At 39.5% G+C, this 23,829-nt stretch overlaps 1 protein-coding gene across 1 annotated transcript; it reads left to right on the top strand.

Annotated features, from left to right (window-relative positions):
• On the top strand, nt 1-23,829 carry DLGAP5 (DLG associated protein 5). Its single transcript, XM_075711853.1, has 19 exons — nt 1-14; nt 3,081-3,331; nt 4,669-4,877; nt 5,348-5,440; nt 7,054-7,138; nt 9,233-9,337; nt 10,499-10,569; nt 13,463-13,758; nt 14,174-14,295; nt 14,378-14,507; nt 14,910-14,995; nt 15,604-15,764; nt 17,298-17,390; nt 18,603-18,822; nt 19,989-20,238; nt 20,574-20,631; nt 22,014-22,185; nt 22,597-22,646; nt 23,707-23,829. The coding sequence occupies exons 1-19, from the start codon at nt 1-3 to the stop codon at nt 23,827-23,829; spliced, it is 2,589 nt and encodes an 862-aa protein (XP_075567968.1).

The following is a 23,829-nucleotide window of genomic DNA, read 5'->3' on the forward strand; positions in this document are numbered from 1 at the left end:
ATGAGCGTTGCCCGGTGAGATTTGAAAGTGAGCCGAGGCGGGCCGCGCTGTGGGCGCTGAGGAGGCGGTAGCGTCGGGGGTCGGCACAGGTATGGCGGCAGCGGGCTCTGGGTGGGGGCCTGTTCTGGGGGCCTGGCAGCGGTGCCTCCTCTCTGAGCCGGCCTGAGGACGCTGCCGGGCGGTGACGGAGAAGGCGCCAAGCCCGTGGCGGCCCTCTCGGAGCCGCGGTGGGAAGCAGGGGGCTGGAGGGGGTGTTCAACTTCCCGTGATCCCCGGGGCCCCGTCTCGAAACCTCTGAGTCTGGGCCTTCCTCAGTCCCTACACTTCCCGGGTTCCCGCTTTAAAAATAGCGATGCTTGCAGTGCCTGCTCTACTTTGTCGCTATTCGGGCTAAAAATGCTAACGGTGCACCTGAATGGTTTTCGTATCTGTATTGCTCCTTTGGTTCTTGTGGCGTTGCTGGTCAAAAGTGGTTCTTTTCCCTCACGGTTTTTTGTATAAAAATCAATCCTATAAATTTTCAGCTTGAATTTTGGTAACATATGCTAGCCAGTCCCAAGTCTTTCCTTTCATTTAAGCCCTCTGTCTCTTTCCTGCTACTAGTCTTTACTTGAATTTATGCCAATTTAAATTCCCATTAATCTTCTAGACTCCTGTTTGGGCAAGGTACTACTTGGAAACCATAACTTGGACAGAAAAGGAGACAGGTATTTTTGTCCTAAAGAGATCTTTAGAACATTGAGCATGCCATACATTTTTAATGAGCCCAAAGAGATCATGGGTAATCTGGTGTGTTACTTTTGCTGACCTGGGATATGAGTTAATAATACCTTTGTGGGAAGCGCTCTCTGTATCTCTGCTTATGTTATATTTGCCTTCTTCAAGTTTCAGATGAATCCTGCTGCAGGATTACTTACTGAAAGGTAGATCCCTTGCTCTTGAGGCTTATTCATGGTAGAAGACCTTAAGTGGACTTATATTAAAATAACTAGGAAAATATTGTTCAAAGTAGAAGGTAGAGCATAAAAATCTCTTCCATGTGTTAAACACTAATCACTGTTTAAGGCAAATGCAGCTTTCTGTAAGCTTGCATGATAGATAATGATGTATATATCCTGTGGATGGAGAGTATGTTACCTTCCATTAAGGCACTGAATTAAAAATTGTGCGTGCACTCTGGAAGGACAGTGGCTGGATGTAAAGAGCATGTTTAAGGAGTCCCAGAGCCAGGGAATTTGTCCCGCAAGTCCACAGAAGATGCGTGTAGAGATTTAGTGTTAGCTGCTGCTTTTAGAAATTATTTTCATCCACTGGGCTCAAAAAGCCCGCTTCTTCTGGGAGGTAGATAGTAGGGATATATTACCACTAACTGTTTTCTTCATGGTTTTCCGTGGGAATTACTAATAAGATCAGTCCAAAGATGATTATTGGAGGTGCTTATGAACTAACCTCCCTTAATCACTTACATATAAAACAAGGCAAATATGACCTATGAACTACAGTAGAGTTAGTCTGATCATTTGCAATCATTATTAATTAACTGACATCTTTAAAACATTTCTGAAAGTTGGAAGGCAAGATGCAGGATGAAATGTGAGATATTCACAAATCAGGTGGCACTGACATGCACCAGCTCTTCCAGGATTATGTGGAAGAGATCCAGTCTCTGATTGCAATGCTTTAAGTCTAGTTTAGCTTTTTATTCCCATTTGCTCATTTACACTTCCATTGACCGTTTTGCTCTCCTGCAGCACTGAATGTATTGGGAAAGAAAGCACCAAAATATACCCATTTAGATTTCTGACTCATGTTACCTCCAGTCTCTATTCCAAGTGCTTCCAGATGGTTGTGCAGGTACTGTTGGTGCTCTGCAAGTTACTCACTTGTGAATACTGCCATGAAGCGGGGCACAAGGAGCTGCCACTGCCAGCAGTGGTGGTAGCTGAACAGACTTTGTCTGTGTTCCTTTTTACAATAGCTCAGATTCTCTCCTTGCTTGCCTTTTCCTGAAGTATATACAGTTTAAGAGTACATTCTTATTTATTTCTGTACTCTTTCTGTTTATTTTGATACTTTTTTTTTTTTTTCCTTCTAACATTTGGGTTTTTCAGTTAGGCTGCTGGTGTTGTTTTTGGCTTTTGCTAGCAAATGGAGGGGGAGGGTGTTGACTTTAAGAAATCCTGTACACCCATAGTCAAGGCTGATCTTTTTGGCCTAGTTCACTGATGATTCCTTTAGCTTGATCAAAACTCGTTGGCTTGAAATTTAAGAACCTCAGTAAATGACCAATTTACAGGTCAAGGAGTAATTGTTGGCTATTTATTTTAGCTCTGTCATCCTCCTTACTTACTGTAAAGCTGTTTCCTGTAAGTAATGGAAGATGAGATTTTTAAAAGGCCCTGGTTGAGGTGGCAGACAGTAAGGCCGATTGCAAGAACTGATCCTGACCTCTCTCCAGGAAGAAAGCATGAAAACCCTCAACAAGACAGGCTTCAGCGGGAGGCAGGGGATGGAGCTTTTTACATTGCTGTTAGCACAACGTGTACAGACCAACTGACGTTTGCACCAAGTCTTCCTTAGGTTAAAAAAGTAGGGAGAGATCGTGCTTGAAATAAATGCTATTGTATTGCAGTTGCATCCTGGATACTCGGTTGGGAAATGGTGCCAAGTGCTCTGATGCATGACAAAAATGCCTTGCCATCAGATAGGGTATAATCTAAATGCTCAGTGGCAACGTTGCTTCCAAGTATTGTCCTACAACCTTGTCATTTACTTGCTTGTCTCCTTAATGTGAAAAACATCTGTGTTGAAAATACCCCAGCAGGACAATCTCTGGCAGTGACACAGCGTCCCCTACTAATTCTGTGTCAGACTTGTTGACCGCTTAACAAACTAGCCCCTTGAACGCATAAAATAGAGAAATGAAGACTCATTACTGACCTTGTCATTTGCATTTTCGCTGGTACACATACAGAAACAAAGAACCTAGGGCTTTCTTTGGTCGTAACGTGTAAACGCTAATGAAAAGGGCAAAACAAAACATGATAGCTTTTTTCCTAATCCTGATGATTTTTGTCTAGGGTCATCAAGATGGCTGCTACCTCCCAGTTTGCCAGTCGATACAAAAAGGATTTGAGTACAGAAACCCTCAGAACAAAAGTTGCTCGCAGGAAATCAATGCTTCAAAAGGAGAACAGACACAAGTTGTTTGAAAAGGGCAGACAGTTTGGATTGGCAGATGTCAACGTTCAGCTCTCAAAAGAGAGGGGAATTTCTCAACTACATGAGACAAGTGACATGTGCTTTCAAGAGAACAGCAGTGTGAAACAGAGTAAGTAAAGAGTTGTTATAAAGCTTTTTTTAAATTGTTAAAAATGTCTTTAAGTAGATTTGGTAACATTGTCACAGGAACCTAATGGTTGTCAATGTTTTAATTTGAAAAAAAAGGTTAAGATTTAAAAGACAATGACTACTACCAGTTCTTCTAACTGTTAAGAAACTCAAGAAAATAAAAGTCTTAATACAGCTTTATCCTCCTCACTGCTCCAGTGGTATGAATGAGGCTTTGCTCTGATTTGTCTGCAGCAGCTAAAGGAAGAATGCATTTTGCTATTAATATTCAATGGGGAGTCTCTTAATGATTGCTTTGCCCTTCAAGAAGTGAAAAACCCTGATTGAAAATCTTGTCTAACATATAACTGGTGTCTGTCATGTGCTTAAAGTATGCTTAGAAATGGGTAATTGTATATTATAATTAGGTGTATGTAATTATGAAAGGGTAAATGCATGGTATAATTTTATTTTTAAAATTGCTAGTTTTTGACAACTTCTCTTTCCTCCCAGAAAACAGGGCCTGCCTATGTATTGAATTCTGCCTCCCTGGCTCTCCTGGATTCTTATGGCCTAGGGAATTAATTTAATCTTTAAAAATCTTAACAGATTTCTTTAGAAATATTTTCACCTTTAGTGTTTTGATAGCAGAAGTTTATGGAGGAAGGAGTGCAATCCCTATGTAATCATGTCAAATATGAAATTGAAGAAATTTATATCTTGATTATCTTCAATAAATTTTAACTTTAGATACTAATTTAGATACTAATTTTTCAGATAGACATGTAATTCAAGTTTCACCTCATCTTAAGGTGAGGTATATTCTTTCATATAACTTCTGCCTCATTTATTCTCAGCTTGAGGCAGACTTTGGTATCTGAAGCTGACCTAAACTTCAGCTTTCAATGACATTACAAGTGTTTGAATAGATAAACTGATACAAATAAACTAAGTAGTTAAAGTGTTAACTTTAATATTAGTAACCTTGCAGGAACAGCCTGTACACTGTGAAATGGATACGAATTTACAGTGTCCCTCAGGTGCAGATTTGGGGAGGTGTATTTGCAAGTTGAAATTTACCATTGAATAGTCTTTTAGTAGGAAGAGTTAAAGCAATTAAGATACTTTAAGCTTTTAGCAAGCTAATAGATCACATGTATTTGCATTCTAAGACTTCAATTGGAACTTGCAAGCACATATTCCAGATGGTCTTCTGCTTTTTGACTTGGTATGTTCCTCTTCTATCTTGGAAAAGTTTTTTGAAATTTTCTGACTTGCTTATTGTTGGCTGAAAAATACCTTCAAGATTTTATAACGTGTCTTCCATCTTTGCTTCAGAACAATCTACAAATGCAGCCACCAGGAAGGTTAATGAACGCAAGGAAATGCTCCAGCGCTATAAAGAAGAAAAGGAACTTCGAAAACTGAGAGAGCAGAGAGAGAAAGCAAAAAAGGGTGTCTTTAAAGTTGGGTTATATAGACCAACTGCGCCTGGTTTTCTTTCACTTGTACCTGAAGATCCAGTGATAGTGAAGCCAAAAGAGAAGGTAATAAGAGTGGTATTAAATATCTAAATGCAGTATATGTAGTATCTTAAAATTTCTATTTGTATACAAAATTATGTGTATGTTATGCCAAATTACCAGTTTATTTTGTAAATACTTCATACTTTTTTTTATAATAAAGAACAATCAGGGAGTATTTTGGCTCAGTTTTTTTAAAACAAAGCCGGAAATGGTACAAGTAATAGGTTGATTTTTGTATTTATGGCTGTGTTCTCAGTTCAAAAACTAGAACGGCTCATCCACAAATGAAACGGCTAAGTTATTTTAGAACTGGTAACTGTTCCTATTTAGTCCACTTGACTTGGAAAGTTTTTTAGATTACACACTTGACCCGTTTTGACTCTCGAGTGCGTGGATGTGTTGCTTTTCACACTTAGGCTTCTTGCCCACTCTAACAGTGATGGGGCGGAAAAGGAGTGTGTTAACTCTTGTTTCCTTGGGGATGTTTCCAGGCAGTGCCTGCTTCCTCCGGGAGGATTACTCGATCAAAGGCCAAGAACCAAGAAGAAAAAACTGTGATACCAACGGCATCTAAGCACTCTACGGTTTGTTTTTATATAAACTTCAGCAAATAAATTGAGAGAAAAGGATGTAATTATCCTTCAGACCATAACTCAGTTGTATACTTACATGTTGAGTGCTGTCTCTGAGGAGTTTTTCCTGGTGAGAAAGACAAATTAGGTCAGAAAAGCTTTCAGCAAACTGATAGACCACATTGTGCTGAACTGAACTACAGAGAGTTTGATTAGGTCAGTACAAACACAGCAAAGTGCACTGATCTTCTGGATTCCTTTTTCAATACAAAATATGGTAGTCAGCAAAGACTGCAAGTAAGAGTAGAGGTAGTAGTGAGACTGAAGTTATATACTTTGGTTTTGGCTTGGAGAACCAGTGAATCTCTCTTGAATGCTGAAAGTCTGTCATGAATGCAGATTACAAGAAGTTTCTCCTCGATCATGTTCTAGCATAAGAAGTTGAAGGCAACCCAGCAATTTGACTGCATTCTTAAAAAGTTATTACAGTAGGAAAGAACACTTGTTTTTGAAGTTGAACTTAAAATATTCTTGCATTTTAAATTATATGCCACCTTATTTATCTGCCTGTTTAAAGAAGAGGTATTGAGTTAGCCCAACTGTGATATTAGTTTGACTTCTTGGAGTCTATACAGTGACAGATCTGGTGGACATAACTGTTGAAATAACACTTATTTTGTCAATTTGGCATCTTAATTTCATACAGTTGAAATGGTATTTAAGCTTTAAAAAACTGTAAAATGTTTCATCTCACATTAATGTATGCAAGACCACCATTGCTAAATTTTACTTTTCTTAACACGCCAGACATGGAGCTGTCTGTTTTATTTTGTTGGGGAATTTTATCAGCAAGAGGTTTTTTTGCCTTGCGTTTTCCATATTGTACTCGGTATTATAAATGGGTAAAAACAGTGGCTAAAAGTCAAAGTTGGTATATAGCATTTGTGCAAATTTCTATCTAATTTTTCCTCAAAGCCTTATAAATGGAGATGTATTTTATTGAGATGCAATTACTGTAGGTATCACCCATGATTAATCTTTACCACTCAGAACAGCATTCAAAGTCAAAGTCACTTCAATGTTGGCATATTTTTACTGTGAATCTTGGCAGTCCCTTCTGCTGTTACTGGTATAAAAAAAAGTAGGGTTTTTTGAGGAATTTCACCAGCAGTAATCTGTAAAAGAAGCTATATTTTGAATCTAACAATCTTGTCTTACAAAACTTGAATGCATTTGAAGGATTTCCAGTCATAACTTTAGAAAGGGACAATGGAGTCAATATTGAATTTTTTTTTCCTGAAAAATGGTTTTTAAAACATGTAATATGTACTAAGATGTAGCAGGAATTGGCACCTAGTTTCGTAGTAAACTGCAACTGGTTCTTAAATATTTTCCTTCATTCTTTTTCTGACAAATTCTTAATTAGCTGGATAATGCGTGTTCACACATGTCTAAAATGAGCTATTGTAGTCATCCTTAAAGGGCTTTAAAATATAAAGAGAAATCGTGCCAGATTGTTTGACCATTTGTTTTCCTGGAGCCTAGGATAGAAAAAATGAGGAAAGAAATAGGCTGCTGCATTTCTGGAAATCTGATACTTCACAAAAAATTATCTTCTCTTGTAGGTCTGTGCCAATGGGCATAGCATGCGCCCTACACAAGCAGGACGCAAACAGATGAGTACAGACAAAGTGGCTGAAAAAGAGAAAGGTATGAAAGTAGTATGAGCCCTACATCTCAATCTTGAAAGGACACTCTGGGTTTTGGGGGGATTTTGTTTGTTTGTTGTTTTCTTCCCGAGTCAGTAATTGTGACGTTATGGGAGGGAGGCAAGCAACATCTTTGGGAGAGATCCGCGGTACATTTTTGGGTGTAGGAAATGAGGAGTTTTTAGGACGGCCATTCCTACCAACTGCGACGAGGGCAGCAGCTGGCTGATGAGTGTGTGGCTCTAGGTATCTCATGTACTTGTTGCCTCTGTAGGCTGGGGGAAATGGAATGTGGGATGCTTAATGCTCTCCTGGCTGCTGATTGTTCACCCAAGGAGAGGGAAAAGAAAAAGGTCAGTAGGCAGAATTGCATGACTGCTAGCTGCCTTAGCATCTGGAGGTGTGCAGGGCCTTCTGTTTGTCTCCAAGAAGAATATCATGTGTAGTAGCTGCTCCTATTACAGAACAGCAAGTGACTTCACCTGGAAAGATGAAGAATAGCTGACATAAGTAAAATATGCATTTCCCTTTGTATTGTGGGTAGCCTGAAAAAAGTCTGATTGAGCTGTGAATATTTTCATTGAAGTCTTTCTTCTGTCTATACAGCAGATACGCTGTTGTCTGTGGTCTCTAAATGAAACTGCTTGTGTAACTGGTTTGGAAAAGGATAGCCTACCGGTAAAGCACATTGGGCTCCTGTCTCCAACATTAGATGCTAAACTTCTGATGCACACTAGTGCAACTGAGTAAATGTGTGATTGTTGTCTTCAATAAATGACAAATATGATCTTACCTTTTCATATTTTACAACAGCCTCTTCTGTTTCTGTCACTTTCTATGTGACAATTACGTATGTTTCTTAAGAAAACAACAGAAAAACCCAACCCATGCCACCTTTAAGGGATTAGAATACTTTTGATTAGAAATTCATCCTGATAGCACAGTGATGTCCATGCCTTAAGTAGATAAGGCTGTCATGGAATATTGACATTAATGCAAGACACTCAGTAATTCAGAGTGAAATGAGTTTCGCATCACTAATTTAATTAAATCAGCAAGCAGCAGACCTTTAAATAAATTTCAGTAGTGCCTTCAGTAAATACTAAAAAGATCCATTATCAGTGTTTGATATAACAATGAAAACATTTAATTTTTGAAAAATTGTAATTCACTAGACTTGATTATTCTTTTTTTGTTGAATCAAGAATATGCATTATATGTACTTAAACACTAGTACAAAAATGTTAGGGAAGTGAATGTTTGGATAAATCAAATGTTATAGTTATTTATCTAGTAATTTTTTTCCCAACTTGTCATTCTCGCTTCCACAGAATTGCAGCTTGCCATTAAAAACACAAATAGCATTAACAGTAACCAAGTGGGGCTACTAGATTTCAGGCAGATGTGGAAAGGGAAGGTATGAAATAAAGAGCTCCTGTTACATTTTTCTGTGCAGGAGAATGCTACAATTTTTGAAGGCTATTAGAAACAGTACTAAAATACAAAGATGAAAATTATTAAGCTGGGCAATACAGTACATGAACTTGTCATATTTTATAAAATATTTCAGGGGCAATTCGTCTTAAGAATACTTTGTTAGATTACATTAAATTCAGACCTTAGAATACTTTCATATAATGACCAGGGCATCACTTTGTTACACAGATGGTTCGCTTAAGCTTCCAGCTGTGCAAATAACCATGGCAAGTTATTCCTCTAGAAAACTTCGTCCATAAAACAGGGATGATGTTGACTCTGACTGCAGGGAAGATTGAGAAGGGTTCCTTAAGCTTCGTACATGGCATCTAGCACGCTGGCAGCTTGATGGTCCTGGAGGTACTACTTACAACAAAAACCTCTTCAGTCAGGATCCTTCAGAGCATTGCCTTGATGCCAAGGCTGAGCTGTGCTGCCCATGTTCAGCGCTGCTTGCACTGAACTGACAAAAAAGCCCCTGTTGATTCTGGCAAACTAATGCAACTAATAATTGCTAATGCACTTTTCTGATTTCTACAAAACGTAAACTTTCAATTATATTACTTGAATGCAGCTTCTTATTAAGCTTTGAAATCTCTGGAATTCACATTTCTTACAGTGTTGCAAACTGCAGTCCAGACAACCTCAAATGTAAGAATCACCAGAGCAGCCTCCTCTGCAGCTAGGCAGATGCTGAAAACAACAGCTACTGCTGCTACTGCTGGTAAGTGAGGCGGTGAATATAGACCTGCTTGTATAGCTCAAGCCTGATGTGCAAGGATTTGGAATAGTGTGCTGTAAAGAGATACCATCTAGTGCCGGATAAACGAGCGCTGGAAATAATGTATGTACGTTCATATGCTGCTGTTAGACTCATTGTCAAATGATATACTAAGACAGCTCTGTTGTCTTTAGGATTTTGCTCATATCTCAGGCACTTTGTTGTGCTGTAGAGATACATATCAGTTTGTTCTGAACTGTTGTAGCACACTGCATTCTGCTGTGTAACTATCTCCTTTGAATAGATAGACTGTATGTAAATCATGCCAAATTGTCATGTAAGAAAAGGACTAAATACTGTGTCACTCTCATCTGGAACTCTATTACAATGTTTAAATCAAGATGTTGAAACAAACGTTGGACAGTTTCCCATAAAATCCATCAGTGTGGAGCATCAATATCCATATGGTAATTATAAACTGAAAGAACAAAACCAGAACTGGTAAAAATTTGTCAGAGTTCTCTCACTGTTTAAGGACATATGATGATTATGTGATCAGGAACAGATACCTCTGGAAGAGATGAGAGCTATGTTCCTCAGGTCAGGAATTTCTCTTCATCCATGTTTGTCTGTTTACTAGAATAGGGGAGCATGATGGTTCTTGAAGGGGAAATTTTTAGTATATGTTCTTGTTCTCAGGATATTGTCTAGAATGCTTTGCAGTGTCCTTTGTATTATGTATGACAGAATTTAACCCCTAGGCTGAAAACACAGTTGTGTTAATATTGGTTTCAACTCTCCCATAGAAATCCTATGCCATATAGAAATTAAAAATCTAAACTCAAATTGGCTTTACATTATCGCTTCAGCCTTTAAGGAAATAAGGTGACTTTTATTTGTAGTATATGACAACATCTAAAGACTAATGACTTAATCTGTTTTCCTTTCTTGGTGATATGTCTCTTAATAGGCTGTTAAATCCTAGGCCAGGTTTTCTTTTGGATGAACTTTTGCAATTAGGTGTCTGCCCTCTAGCCACCTCCCACTCAAGAAACAAAATGGTCTCTCCCTGTCTCTAACCACTGGACTTTTATGGCAGTCTTCTGGTGATAGAGCATCTTAATCAGATGCCTTTTTGACCTTTGGGAGTTTCTCTCATTCTAGGTAACCAGTCACAGAGAAAGACAGCTAATGTAGGAAAGCAGAAGAAAGCAGTCAAACCTGACATCATGGAGGTAGGTGATTTAATATTTGAAATGGAAAAGCAGTAAAACTGATTTAAGATCCAATAACAGTGTAATTGTAGCTCAAATATACTTGTGTTCGAGCAAAGAAGTAATAAGTTCACTAATAAGCTAGATTTTTGGGAAGAAGCTGTGTGTATTTATATTGCCATATTTTTAAAATTAAGATCAAATGTAGTGTGCTTATATGGATGACTTGATTATTAATCAATATCTGGACAATGATTTAAATTAGACAAGAAGTTCTTACATGACATATCTCATGTCTAAACTAGTAAACTAAACATGTATTAACTAGTAAAAAAGGCTGGCTTTGCTGGTTTTGTCTAGCATTTGTAAATCACAGTTCATTGCTTTTTGACACATACTCTGAATGTATCTGCTCATGCTAAGGTAATGATATGAGACTGTAGAAGAAAAGAAGTGACAAGGTGACCCACTTAATGGATGAGGGAAAGGCTGTGGATGTTGCCTACCTGGACTTTAGTAAAGTCTTTGACACTGTTTCCCACAGCATTCTCCTGGAGAAACTGGCTGCTCATAGCTTGGACAGGTGTACTCTTTGCTGGGTAAAACACTGGCTGGATGGCCGGGCCCAAGGAGTTGCGGTGAATGGAGTTAAATGCAGTTGGCAGCCAGTCACAAGCGCTGTTCCCCAGGGCTCAGTATTTGGGCCAATTCTGTTTAATATCTTTATCAGTGATCTGGATGAGGGGATTGAGTGCATCCTCAGTAAGTTTGCAGATGACACCAAGTTGGGCAGGAGTGTCAATCTGCTCGAGGGTAGGATGGCCCTGCAGATGGATCTGGCCAGGCTGGGCCGATGGGCTGAGGCCAGTTATGTGAGGTTCAACAAGGCCGAGTGCCAGGTCCTGCACTTGGGTCACAACAACCCCGTGCAACGCTGCAGCTGGGGAAGAGTGGCTGGGAAGCTGCCTGGCCAAAAAGGACCTGGGGGTGTTGGTCGACAGCCGGCTGAACATGAGCCAGCAGTGTGCCCAGGTGGCCAAGGCGGCCAACAGCATCCTGGCTTGTATCAGGAATGGTGTGGCCAGCAGGAGCAGGGCAGGGATCGTCCCCCTGTACTTGGCACTGGTGAGGCCACACCTGGAATGCTGTGTCCAGTTTTGGGCCCCTCAGCACAAGAAGGACATTGGGGTGCTGGGGCGTGTCCAGAGAAGGGCAGCGGAGCTGGGGCAGGGTCTGGAGCACAGGGCTGGTGGGGAGCGGCTGAGGGAGCTGGGGGTGTTCAGCCTGGAGAAGAGGAGGCTGAGGGGAGACCTCATCGCTCTCTGCAGCTCCTGACAGGAGGGGGTAGCGACACAGGTGTTGGTCTCTCTTCCCAGGTAACAAGTGATGGGATGAGAGGAAATGGGCTCAAGTTGCACCAGGGGAGGTTTAGATTGGATATTAGGAAAAATTCCTTCACGGAAAGGGTTGTCAGGCATTGGACCAGGCTGTCCAGAGAGGTGGTGGAGTCCCCATCCCTGGAGGTATTTAAGATGTGTAGATGTGGCACTTAAGGATGTGGTTTAGTGGTGGACTTGGCAGTGTTAGGTAAACAGTTGGACTTGATGATCTTAAAGGTCTTATCCAACCTAAATGATTCTATGATTCTATGAAATAAATGTGGTTTTAGGTTTTGAACCACGAAGAAATAAGGCTGGAAATGTTACTCTCTGCAAGGTAGACAGATCATAATTAAAGGCAGTCACAGTGGCTCTCAGTGTCACTGCTATAACACAACTTTTCTGCCTCTACACAGAGACAGCAGTATGTGAATTCATTGTAGCCCTCCAAGCCAGGTTCCCAAACAATTTGTGTATGCATTCACATGCTGACAGTCCTGTGCAAGAACCATCAATTACTTTTCTCTTTCTCTGCGCTCCACCATTCCCTCTCACCTCATGTCTCCCTCACGCCTCCCATCTCCACTCCCGTTTCCGTAACTGTAGCTGTGCTCTAGTATTGTCTTGAAACTGGTGCAATTATGCACAAACACTGACAGGGGAGGTAAGAGGCACTTGGATCTTTGCTCAGGTAAGTACCTCTTCACAGGCTGGAGTTATTTTGTGCTGCCAGTTGGTAAACTCTTGCTGTAACCTCAGTCATCTCATTACAAAAGTGTGTTAAAAGTTGAATTCAAGGCTTACATTCCAAGCAGGGGTATCTAAAGTATAACAAGACTTGCAGTGGACTGAAGATGAATATTTTCTTGAAAACCAATCTAAGCTCTTTTGGCTGGTTTGAGCTAACAGTATCTTAATATAGGTATCTCAGAAATGCATTCTGTATGACTACCTGGTTACTCATCTCATAGGAATGTGGATTCAACTTACTAACTTTTTCTCCTCTTTTAATAACATTCTGTGGTCCTAACTGCACTTGTCCTGGGCTGCATTCCTCAGCTGTCAGCTTATTTTAGCTTGTTCTTTGGTCTTTGGATTAGAGTATGTGTATAAACTGTGATTATTCAACGGGCATAGTTGGTTTTGGAGCCAGTAATTCTGCTCTTGAGGAGCTGATCACCTTTAAAGCATTTTTTTTTTTCTAGCAGGGGGAACAAGTGTTTGCTAATTTTAATTACTGATTTGGTAGACAAGGTGTTCTGCTACTTTAGGCCCTTCAGTGGATCACTGCATTCCTCGTAGTGAAGTGCTATCCCTGTTGCTAGAATGATTTGCAGGCATCAAAACCAGTTGGGCTTACCGGTAACTCATGACTTCTGCACACGTATGCTATTGTAGAAAGTGACTTACCTGAAACTGTTCCCTTCCTGATGGCTTTCAGACAGTCATGTTCTAATTCAGCCCGTGCCTCTAGTAAACATTTTATTGATTTGATAATGTAGTTTTTGCTTTGTCTATTTGTGCTGTTATTATAGGTAATTCCTTCTAAACACGAAGTGGATAAAAAACCTCAGCTGGATCCAGTAATGAAAGATTCTGCAGCTGATTCTAAACATTCAGTGTCAGTAGAACTTCAACAGGAACAGACCTCAGTGGAAAACAAAAACAATTCTGCTCCAGGGAGACCCAGAACATGCTCTTTTGCACCTCAAAACTTTGTGTTTCAGCCATTAAGTGGATTAGCAACCTACAAAGTTACACCCATGACTCCTTCTAGGGCAAATGCATTTTTGACACCTGATGCCTTCTGGGATTTTTCGAGATCTCCAGTGTAAGAGTCTTTCTTCTAATGGCCTAAAATGCAAGTGAACCTCTCTGTGATGCTACAGAAAACATTAGCTTTCTATGGAGAGGTTCCCTGCATAACAAACTGTTGTGTTGAAACACCTGATCATCATGGTTGCTCTTGTTGCTTAATCAAATGTGGACTTAATATAACAGCAAAGCAAGCTATAGAATCTATAATTCTGTCTATGATTTAAAGTAAAGCAGCTCCATATATCAGGGACTTGTGCCATATATATCTATACACAGATTTATTAAAATTAATAGGAATTGCTTGCATTCTCTAGTGTTGAATGTAAGATAGCCTACCAAATGGGGCATTTTTGTGTATCTGGCCATATTTGATGTCAGTCTCTCAATGTGTCTTAACTCTAAATGTACTTTGTTGTTGTTGTTTCCAGTAATATAGCTGAAAAATCCAGTGAAACTAAGGCACAAGAGCCTAATTTAAAAAGTCAAATTTCACCTGCTGATAAAGGCATTCAAGAACAGCAAATTGCTACAACTTTGAAAGGAGAGAAAGGTATGAAGTTCATGTTTAGTTTGTTGTTCTAATGTTTTTGTTTTTCACCAGATTCTGAACAAATGCCTTTCATGTTTTTCAGCAAGTGAATTGGATGACAAAACTTCCATTCAGAGATCCAATGAAACAATTCCTGTCTCTACAGATATAACAGTGCTTGAAACAAAGTCAGATGATGTAAGAGAGCAAGAGCATGATGTCCCCTATTTCAGGTTTGTGTTCAGTTGTTTCACTTCCCTGGTGTCCATTCTGAGGTCCTTAACATGAGTAATGGGACATCTTGTAAAGATTAGGTTATGGTGCTTGGTGTCTGTCAGCAGTGGCCTGAATAGGCACACATTCCTATCTCCCTTTTTGTATTGCTAGTGCGAGTAAAGAATATAAAATTCTGGAGACTAACACCTTGTCCTAAGGAACACAAGCTTGAAAGCAGTAGAAAAGAAATTGCATCTCAGTCAGTCAGCAAGCTAAAACAGTCTAAGGGCTTCTGCTCAAAGACAGTGTAGCTTCTCTGAAAGCAAAAGGATAGTAACTATTAAGTCACATGTAGTCATGACAGCAGTTAGAAAATTCTCCAAAACCTGATTTTTTTTCAATATCCCTTTATTTTTTAGAAACATTCTTCGGTCTGAGACAGAGAGGCTGATGTCTCAGTGCCTCCAGTGGGATGGAAAATTTGAGCTGGACATTCCAGAGGATGGTAAGACTAAACTGTACTAGGCTTTAGAAGGGGTGTTACGGTAACTGAAGGGGACAGAGGGAAGTATGTATATCTGAATATATTTGCAAAATAGCACTGTCTACAGCACTTAGTAAAAGTTGTATTAGATAAAGTTTAGGGTTGTATCTGCCTCAAGACAAAAAGGCGTGCTTTATCTCCTAATACTAAAACTTGTGTAGTACTTGACATGATAGTGGTTGACACTAAAGTGAACAAAGTGCACATCGAAACAGTTTTTCTGTTTTAAGTTTTAAATATATTTAAATGTATGAACTTTAGCCAAGCTGTTTTTTTAAAATAAAATTAGATTTTAACATAGAATAAATGTTCTTATCTGGGAAAATGAAGATGACTTGTCAATGCCTATCTTAAAGACTTAAGGAGATAGTAACATGTTTTTGGAAGAAGCAAGTTTGGAGCAGTTCAATGGATATGTATGCTCCATCTGAATGGTATTGCAGGTCTGCAATAGGTAAAGTTAGTGCAAACAAGAAACAAATTCCAGACTCTTCAAATACTTATTTAAATCAATTGTGAAATGATGGATTATTTTAAGATGGACTTTCTTGTTTTCTTGTTGCTATCAGCTAAAGATCTTATTCGCACTACAATTGGTCAGACAAGGCTGCTCATAGGAGAAAGGTTTAAACAGTTTGAAGGACTGGTGGATAATTGTGAATTTAAACGGGGTGAAAAAGAAACGACGTGTACAGACTTAGATGGATTTTGGGACATGGTTAATTTTCAGGTATGTACTTGCATGTTAACCTACTAGAATAAAGTTGATGGGGTTATTGACAAGCAATGGATTGAAACTGTTCTTTAGTTTTTTGAATGTTCAGATTCTGATTTTTTTTAATGTAAAAAACGCAGGTCCTTGTTTAACACTTTATGATGGTGAATAGTATCAGCTGGTATACTACGATTTATAATTCATGGACCTGTTCATCTGTTGTGTTTTCTTGTGGTCTGTCTATCTTGTTTTTCTCTGGAATGAAGGTGTGTAGGCAAGTCTTAGTCTGGTTTGGAGGGAGGACACAGTCACAATGTCTACCTGGACCAAAAGCTAGGAGCTTTTGGAAAATTCCTGGAGCTCACCTGAAATGCAGGGGTTCCATGCTTCAGTCTGAGAATAATGCAGAAACTAAAATAACCTCATTTAGGGGTGAGCTTAGGTGGTAGAAAACCTTCACCTCTGTTTCTTTTTTGATGCTTCCATTGGTTTCAGAATGGAATATAATATCCTAAAAGATCAAAATAGCTCTCGATAGCATTTGTAAATCAGTATTCCACGAAGGAACTTGTAACTAGTTAAATCAAATGTAAAGATGGATTGATTGTTAAGGCCTTAGTTGTAGGTCTTGAATTCCCTCCAGAATGCATGAAGGTTTGACCTGCTTATACATCAGAGATATTTGAGGGCAACTCTGCTAGATCCTGTAACTTGAATAACAGGGTTTACCTATGCTTACTATGTATCTGGGAGCAGCTCAGGTTTCTCCTAAGCATCCCCACCTTTTCCCTTAGATAAACGTGGAGTAACAGAGTTGCTAACTCTGTCCCTTTTTGCATTTGTTTTTTCTTTGTGTCCTCTGAGTTTCGGGGAGGATGTAGAGGACTTGTCACCTCAGTGACTGGTCTGCTGTACGTAATTACTAGCTAATGAGGCAAGTGTCTCCATTACAGAGCCTAAGGAGAACAAGGCTGTCAGTCAGGGAGGAGGTAATGCTGCAGAGCTAGTTTGTCTGTAGTCACAGGATGTCGTGAACAAGCACAAACTGTGTCAAGAAGCTGTTCAGGCCAGTAGTTTAAAAGAGCAAACAAGCTTGCATGACGTGTTTCCTACATAATGGAAGACTCGTGCTTGGTTGGTGTAAAAACAATTATGCAATGTGTTCTTTTGCATTCCTTAAACGTGACCATTGTCAAAGTGCCTAAGTTCAGCACGAGAACAGGTTGTAAACCAGGTCCTTCATTGAAGATGTTAGATCTTACTGAACAATTCTATACTTCCCCTACTAGTCTTTAAACTACAGAAATGATACCAGTCTTGTCATCTAATCTGAAGCTTGTGTATGTTAGCATAACCTTCATGTCAAATGTATGAGAACATTTAGTACTTAATATCCGTTGGTGGTTTAATTTGTTTCTGTATTTAAAACAAAAGTACTTAAATGCATAACTGTGCTTAAATTTGTTACCCGACTTATGAAACACTGTTCTATTGTGAATCTGAGAAGTCTTGCAAATTAAACCTGGACTTTTCTGGGATTTCCAATAGATAGAAGATGTGAACAAAAAATTTGATAATCTGAAGAAGCTTCAAGACAATGAGTGGCAACCACTTGATGTCCCAAGCAAAGCAATTGTCAAGGTATGAGTAGCCCCTAAAGCGTGCCTCCTAAGGCATCAAGGTGCAACAGTGTGTTGAGATATCTAAAATAACTAGTAAGCTGCTACTGCAGTAATGAATACTCTTCTTAAATGGAAGTTCCTTCTAAAGACCTACTCATCTGGCTTCTTTAGATGTAAATTGTTTAAAAAATTCAGTGAAATTCATCTCCAGACGCACCCTTCTCCCTTGCATCTCCCAAGTGCGCTTACATTAGTTGGTGTTTGTAATGATAGTTGCCTCTTTTGGCTAGGAAGATTAGAACTAAGAATTAACAATGACCCTTTTGGAGTCATTGGATTCTTTGCTAGTAAGGCAAGTCTGTTAAATTTAGAATGGAAATTTACCCTTCAGATGTAGAACACTTTTTTTCTCTGGGCCACTGGTGTTGGCACTGACTTAATTGAAAAGCAAACCACACAGGAACTTGGCAGTGACTGCCAGTTTTGAGCGGTGAGTGCTAAATTACAATGGTGTCCCATTAATACAGTACCATGGGTAGGATTATACTACTAATTCTCTAAGCACAAATGGTTCTGACACTATCCAAAATAAGTTATTGCTTATTGCAAAATAAGCTTTATTGTAAGCTATTTTATGTACTCTTTGGTTTGGAATATGTAATTGCTTTTAATAACTGAGTATCAAGTCATATTCACATTGCCTAAGCTCCATCCCGTTCGTTGAGACTGCTCAGCTAATCATAAAAACGATATGAAGGTCGATAAGAAACTCCAGGCATGGGAAACAGGAAAGAATGTAGTCTGTGTGAGCTGCCCATAAATGTCAGAACCCTACAGATGGTACAAGACACAAAACTTGGAAAAATTGAATGCCAGGAGAGACTTCACTGGCTGACTGGTGTCTGTCCTGCAGTTACTTTATCTCCCTGCCACTAGGAGTCCCTGTATCCCACTGTTTTAAAAAAATGTTAACTGGCATTGTTAGGAAAAAAAAATTGTACTGCATATATGTGAACTGCAGACTTAATATGAAAAATCCTTAATATTGTTATCCTAGACTAACCTTAATAGCTGAATGGCAGTCCAAGACATTCTGGAGATGAACGGAGACGTTGTCTCCAGCATGCCTGTTGCTGTGTCTATGTGCGGCCAGCAGCTGTGTTAGATGTTCGCGTGCAATTGCTTCTATCTGAAACTTCCAGTTGTGACCTAGACTTCCTTACAATTTCAGAAAAAGACTGTTCCAAATGGAGTGTCTAAACCAAAGCTGGGAGCAGCTGGAAGAACTGCTGCCCGAAACCGGCTTGCTGCTATAAAAGCAGCGATGAGGGATAAAATGAAGCATGACGGAGCTGCTGATTGTACACATCAGGAGAAGCTGCCAGAAGTAGAAAAAGTGGTTTTTGAAGCGGGATTTTTCAGAATTGAAAGCCCTGTGAAAACCTTTCCAGGTGGGTGAAGTTTAATCATGATTTCTGTAACCTGAAAGTACTGAAGAGCATTTAACCAATCTCATTGGGGAGAGGAATTATGCTGTCTATACTGGCTACCACTCCAGTACTGGACACAATTAATATTTCATCTAGTGGTTAATTACGTCAGGGATCCAAAGCAAACTGTTCTACATGAATGTACTGATTTGAGTGATTATGGCAACATGAAATCTCTGCTTAGACAGAGAGGTAAAAGCAGTTGGTTCATGTTTTCTCAGCATGTGTTTAACAATCAAGTTTTAATCTGAGTGTTTCCAGACTTAGCTGACGAACCTGTTCATCAAAGTCAATGCCGGCTAATGTCCTCTATTTGCAAGACAGGAATTGGCGTTTTTTTGAATTAAATCTCTTGCAGTGCTGTCTTCAGAGCTGCAAATAAAGTATACCTGTAATCTGTATTCATGTTCAACAAGATTGTAATGTAATTCCAGTCTGCTATAAAAGCTGTTTAACAGGGTTTTTTGAGCAGATGCTCAAAATATAACTTTCTTTTCAGTATCTATCTTATTGCAATCAATGTGAAGCCAGTATTTTCAGTAAACCTTGTCTCTTTGCGAGCCATTCTGCTTCTCTCCCATTTCTAGTTCATTAGTTGACTTTTAATTTCCTGGGTTGGTTTTTTTTTTGTGTACATCTCTTCATCACAAGACTAGCAATTTTTTCATATGCCTCTTGTTAGTGGAGGAGACCTTCTGAAAAGCTCTGAGCCACACTGGGTTTAAGCAAGCTCTAGCAGAGAATCTGTTATAAGAATCTGTTCTGAATCTGTGTCTTTTTAAGTCTATTAAAATTGTCTAATGTAAAAGATGGAGATTAATGACAGCTTTCACCAGATGGACTTTTTAAGAAGAACAGCAAGTCTCATTATTTCAGTTTTTTTGTGAAGGGATAGTCATTACTAAATTGCTTAGCTGGAGTTAAGGTAGACTTGTAACTTCTTGACCTACTCTTGTCACCTTTTTTCAATTTCTCCTTGCAATCTATATAAGATTTCAATATAATATTTGCATAAGACAATTCAGCAAGCAGAAGACAATAGTGTTCCTAGCTAGAATGCAAACAAACAGTTAATTTCAGCTTCTGGAAACTGCTGTAGTAATGAAACATTAAACATGCTTTTTCAGGCTTGCTCTCAAAGGCACCTCGCAGATCTTCTCCGCGGACTTCTGAAAAACTGGCAACTCCAAGATCATCCAGTAGAGCTTTGCTTCAGAGCGTTCCTTCTGTTCTTTGTAACCCTGAGGATACAACTGCAAAACAAACACCACCAGTGCTTAAAGGCTTCCACCCAGTGCAAAATCTGAAAATGCACCCGTTTCCCACTGGAAAAACTCCCCCACTGGAAAAACTCCCCGGCGTTTTTCTTGAACAAAGGTAGACATGTTAGGGCAGCTTTTAATTAACTTTGTACAAATAATTTTATAGTTTTAACTCAAAGAATTAATATCCATTAAATGTTACCTTCCAACTTGGCAGTGATAAAGGTTCCAAAGTCCTTGTGTCTCTTCCTTACCTTGAACAAAAGCTTTGCCCAAATGTAGTTTTGCTGCAGGGGTAGAAGTTTATTTTTTGCCTGGAAAATTTGATATAACTGACCAGTGCCAAACAAGCAAGTGTAATTGCAGAATAAATTGTAGGATCAGTTGGGTAAGTCAAAAAATGATTGAAGGCGATTGAGAAGAATGAAAACATTTTGGTTTCTGTTTCAGCATTTCTGTAGTTGCAGAAGAACACGGTTCTGTTGCTGGCACAGCAGAGGGAACTAAGGTAAGTCATGCATAGTTCATTTACGTGCTTTAAATATTTTATTATCATTAGCAAAAAAAGAAGTTATTTTTATTAGCCCCAGACACTTGGATTTCTGATCAAATCCTCATTATATATCCTCTGTATTCCTCAGGCTGGTGCTTCTTCCTCGTCAGTATGGACATAGATAGGGACTGCTGCAGTTTGGGGACCCTGTCTTGCTCTTTAGGAGCTATCTTTTGTTGGCTGCTGTATGATAGCACTTGTCGCTTGGGCAAGCAGTGTTCCTTTGAAGTCCGCTACCTGTTTTCTGGTGTGAATTTTTTTAAATGCTTTTGCATTTGGGGACCGTGACTAAAGGCAACAGTAGTATTTAGCTCTCTGGATCCTCTTGCTGCCATAGCAGAGCATTGGGCTGTTACACTGTTTAAAGGTATAGCAAGAGCAAGTATCAGAAATCAGAAATGCATGCCCTGAAATGTCTGAGGACTTGGTGACATGCCTACATTTGAGTAGCCTTAAAAAGAACAGGAATGCAGCCTCCATAGTTTAGATGATGCTGTGCTACTCAGTGAAAGGCAGTGCTTTGCAGTTAATCATCCTTTAGTACCTTTAATTGGAAATGGAGTATCTTAATTTTATTTGTTAATGCTTGGATCTGTGCATGACTCTAGCAGTTGTTTCCTCCTCCCATCTCCCCATATATATTAAAAAAAAAAGTAAATAATCTTGGTTACTTTGTTCTTATGCCTTTTACTTCATCCTTTCCCTGTCAAATGAGAAATTGCTTGTTGGCGATGTCGCTCTCTGGGGAAAACTGTGGTAATCTTTAACCTCCAGTATTGCTGATAGGTGGGGGGTTTTTTTGAGGTAAAGTCTCATTAGAGAACATCTTCAGAATGTTTTTGGCGCTTTAAATTCAAAATCTTCTTTCATGTGGAAGAATGTCTTTTATACTCTCTGAGATTATCAAGCTTACAGGGGTGTTTGGGAAATACTTAATGTGAAGTGGATTTCAGTGTTAAGCTGCAAGCCTTGTCCTGCCTGTCCTTTGTACAGTGTCTGGAGTTAAAACCCTGTCTCTCCTGAACTGTCTATAAAAACTGCAGATTAGATGCATGGGTGTGGTTTGACGTAACAGGGACGTGCTGGTTTCTGTAAACTCGCATCCCTTGAATGTCCTGGCTACCTTTTCACCTTTGTGTTTTCTGCATCAAAAGCTGACAAACTTCCTTTTATTGCAGACAAGACAGAAAATACGAAAGCTTCCTGGTGTCATAGGTGCTGCCTCATGTCTGATTTCACTGATGCTTTCCTTTTGGCTCTCTGGGAAGCAAATATGGCTACTGCAGACATCTTAGTCTCTCAGAGGGCAAGCAACAGTTAAAATTCCTCTTTTTAAGGTGCTGGAAAATTCTAGCAGTGAATTCAAAGTAATGGATGGCATGGAAGAGATGGAACTATCTACTGCAGAACAACAAGGACAAGATATTGTCATGTGCAGTCCAGAGAAGGAGACCTGCACAGACACACCTGCACTTGCTCAGTCTGGAGAACCAAAAATACATCAAACAGGTGCATGTCTTAAAGTATAGTTTGTGTGGTATTGCTGGGGCCATATGGTTATTCTAAAGCTTTATGACAGTCTAAATATTACTTTGAAGTCACCGTCATTGAAGCTTGGTTAATCTCTGTATGCTATTAGCAAAGCCTCCTTTAGCTAGTGTGACTTAGACACGCATTGCACATGAGCAAACCGTGCCCCTCAGATTTTTCTGTATTGTTTCCATGTGATATATGAAGGTGAAAGCTAATAGAAAGGCTTGAGTAGAAGTAAATACAGATAGTTTGGGGTTTGTTTGGGTCGTCGTCGTGTCTTCCCCCCCCCCCCCCCCCAGTAAATGCAGAAAATAATACTGTTCTTTCAGCTTTGGCAGCAGCAGACTAACTTTTTTTTTTAAAAAATGAAATATTCTCATTTTTCAGACCTTTCGTGTAGTGATTTGACATCCATTGGCAGAAATCCTTTTGATATGGTAAGTTGACCTTCAGGTTTATTTGACTAAGACAATCTGCATGTTACACTACTGTTAACCTTTCCCACAGAATCAGTTACTGCACGAAGTAAGTTAAAAGTCTGTAAGATGTTATCAAGCCAATTCATATAACTTACTCTAAATACGAGCCACGATTCCTGTCTCCCTGCTCGGGCTCACGCTGTTATTCCTTATTGCACATGATGAGTGTAGGATGAATCAAGACATTTGTGACAGAAGAATGTCTGATTCTTATCAGATTGATCCTTTAAATTATATTTCTTGTGGATTTCCTGGTAAATATTTACTAACCTAATGAATGGCCTGGCCTTTTCCTTCCACTTTCTTCTTGGGGTTTTCCAGGTCTGTCCCATCCTTTTTTTCTTATAGCTTTATCTTTTAGAGCTGGAAGTAAGATTCAACAGGGAAAAGCAGGTGTGCAGAAACTTCCAAATGGTTAAAAGAATTTGGGTGTATGGTTTCCTTGGTGTCATGTGAAAGGCTGTCTTTCAAATATGGATTACTGCTTGAAACGGACCACATGCTCACTTCTTATTTTATGTCTGGAAATAACCTCGCAAAATTTCTCTTAGGAAAGTCATGGCACTTAGAGCAGTACATGATTTTTGAACTGTGGCTGCTGCTTTGAAACAGTATCATATATAAGCAAGCACATTTTGGTATACTTCGTACAGCTACGGAATCGTTGCAGGTTTCGGATCTGCCTGACAGATCCATGCTTTGTTTATTCTGAAGCTGCGAGGTGTCCCCAGTACTGAGAGGCAAGAGGATTGCACGCTTCTCCTGTTCCCTTGTCAAAAGCATTTGCTGCTAGTTTTTTTTTCCCCCATGATGTTGAAGTGGCCTCTCAAGTGGGTAGGCACCTAACGTACACACGCAGTTGCCTGACAGTAATTACGGTTGGTCTGGTGCTTATACAGATCTTCCTAGAGAAAGGGGAACTTGCTGTTAGCTTATTTTGTGTGTCGTTGCAGTGGTGTTTTGCAGAGCAGATAATTGTTCCTCAGACACTTACTTTGCTCTCTGATTTCTCCCACAGCCAATGCTGGATGATGAGCTTCCCTTCACTCCAGTCAAGACCAAAGCCCAGAAGTTTGCAGCAGCTGAAGCATTCAGTGACCTTATTGTATTTTCTCCCCTTTCTCCCTCTGGGGAAAAATGA

This window comes from Pelecanus crispus, chromosome 6, assembly GCF_030463565.1.
Source record: "Pelecanus crispus isolate bPelCri1 chromosome 6, bPelCri1.pri, whole genome shotgun sequence".
Taxonomy (NCBI): Eukaryota; Metazoa; Chordata; class Aves; order Pelecaniformes; family Pelecanidae; genus Pelecanus; species Pelecanus crispus.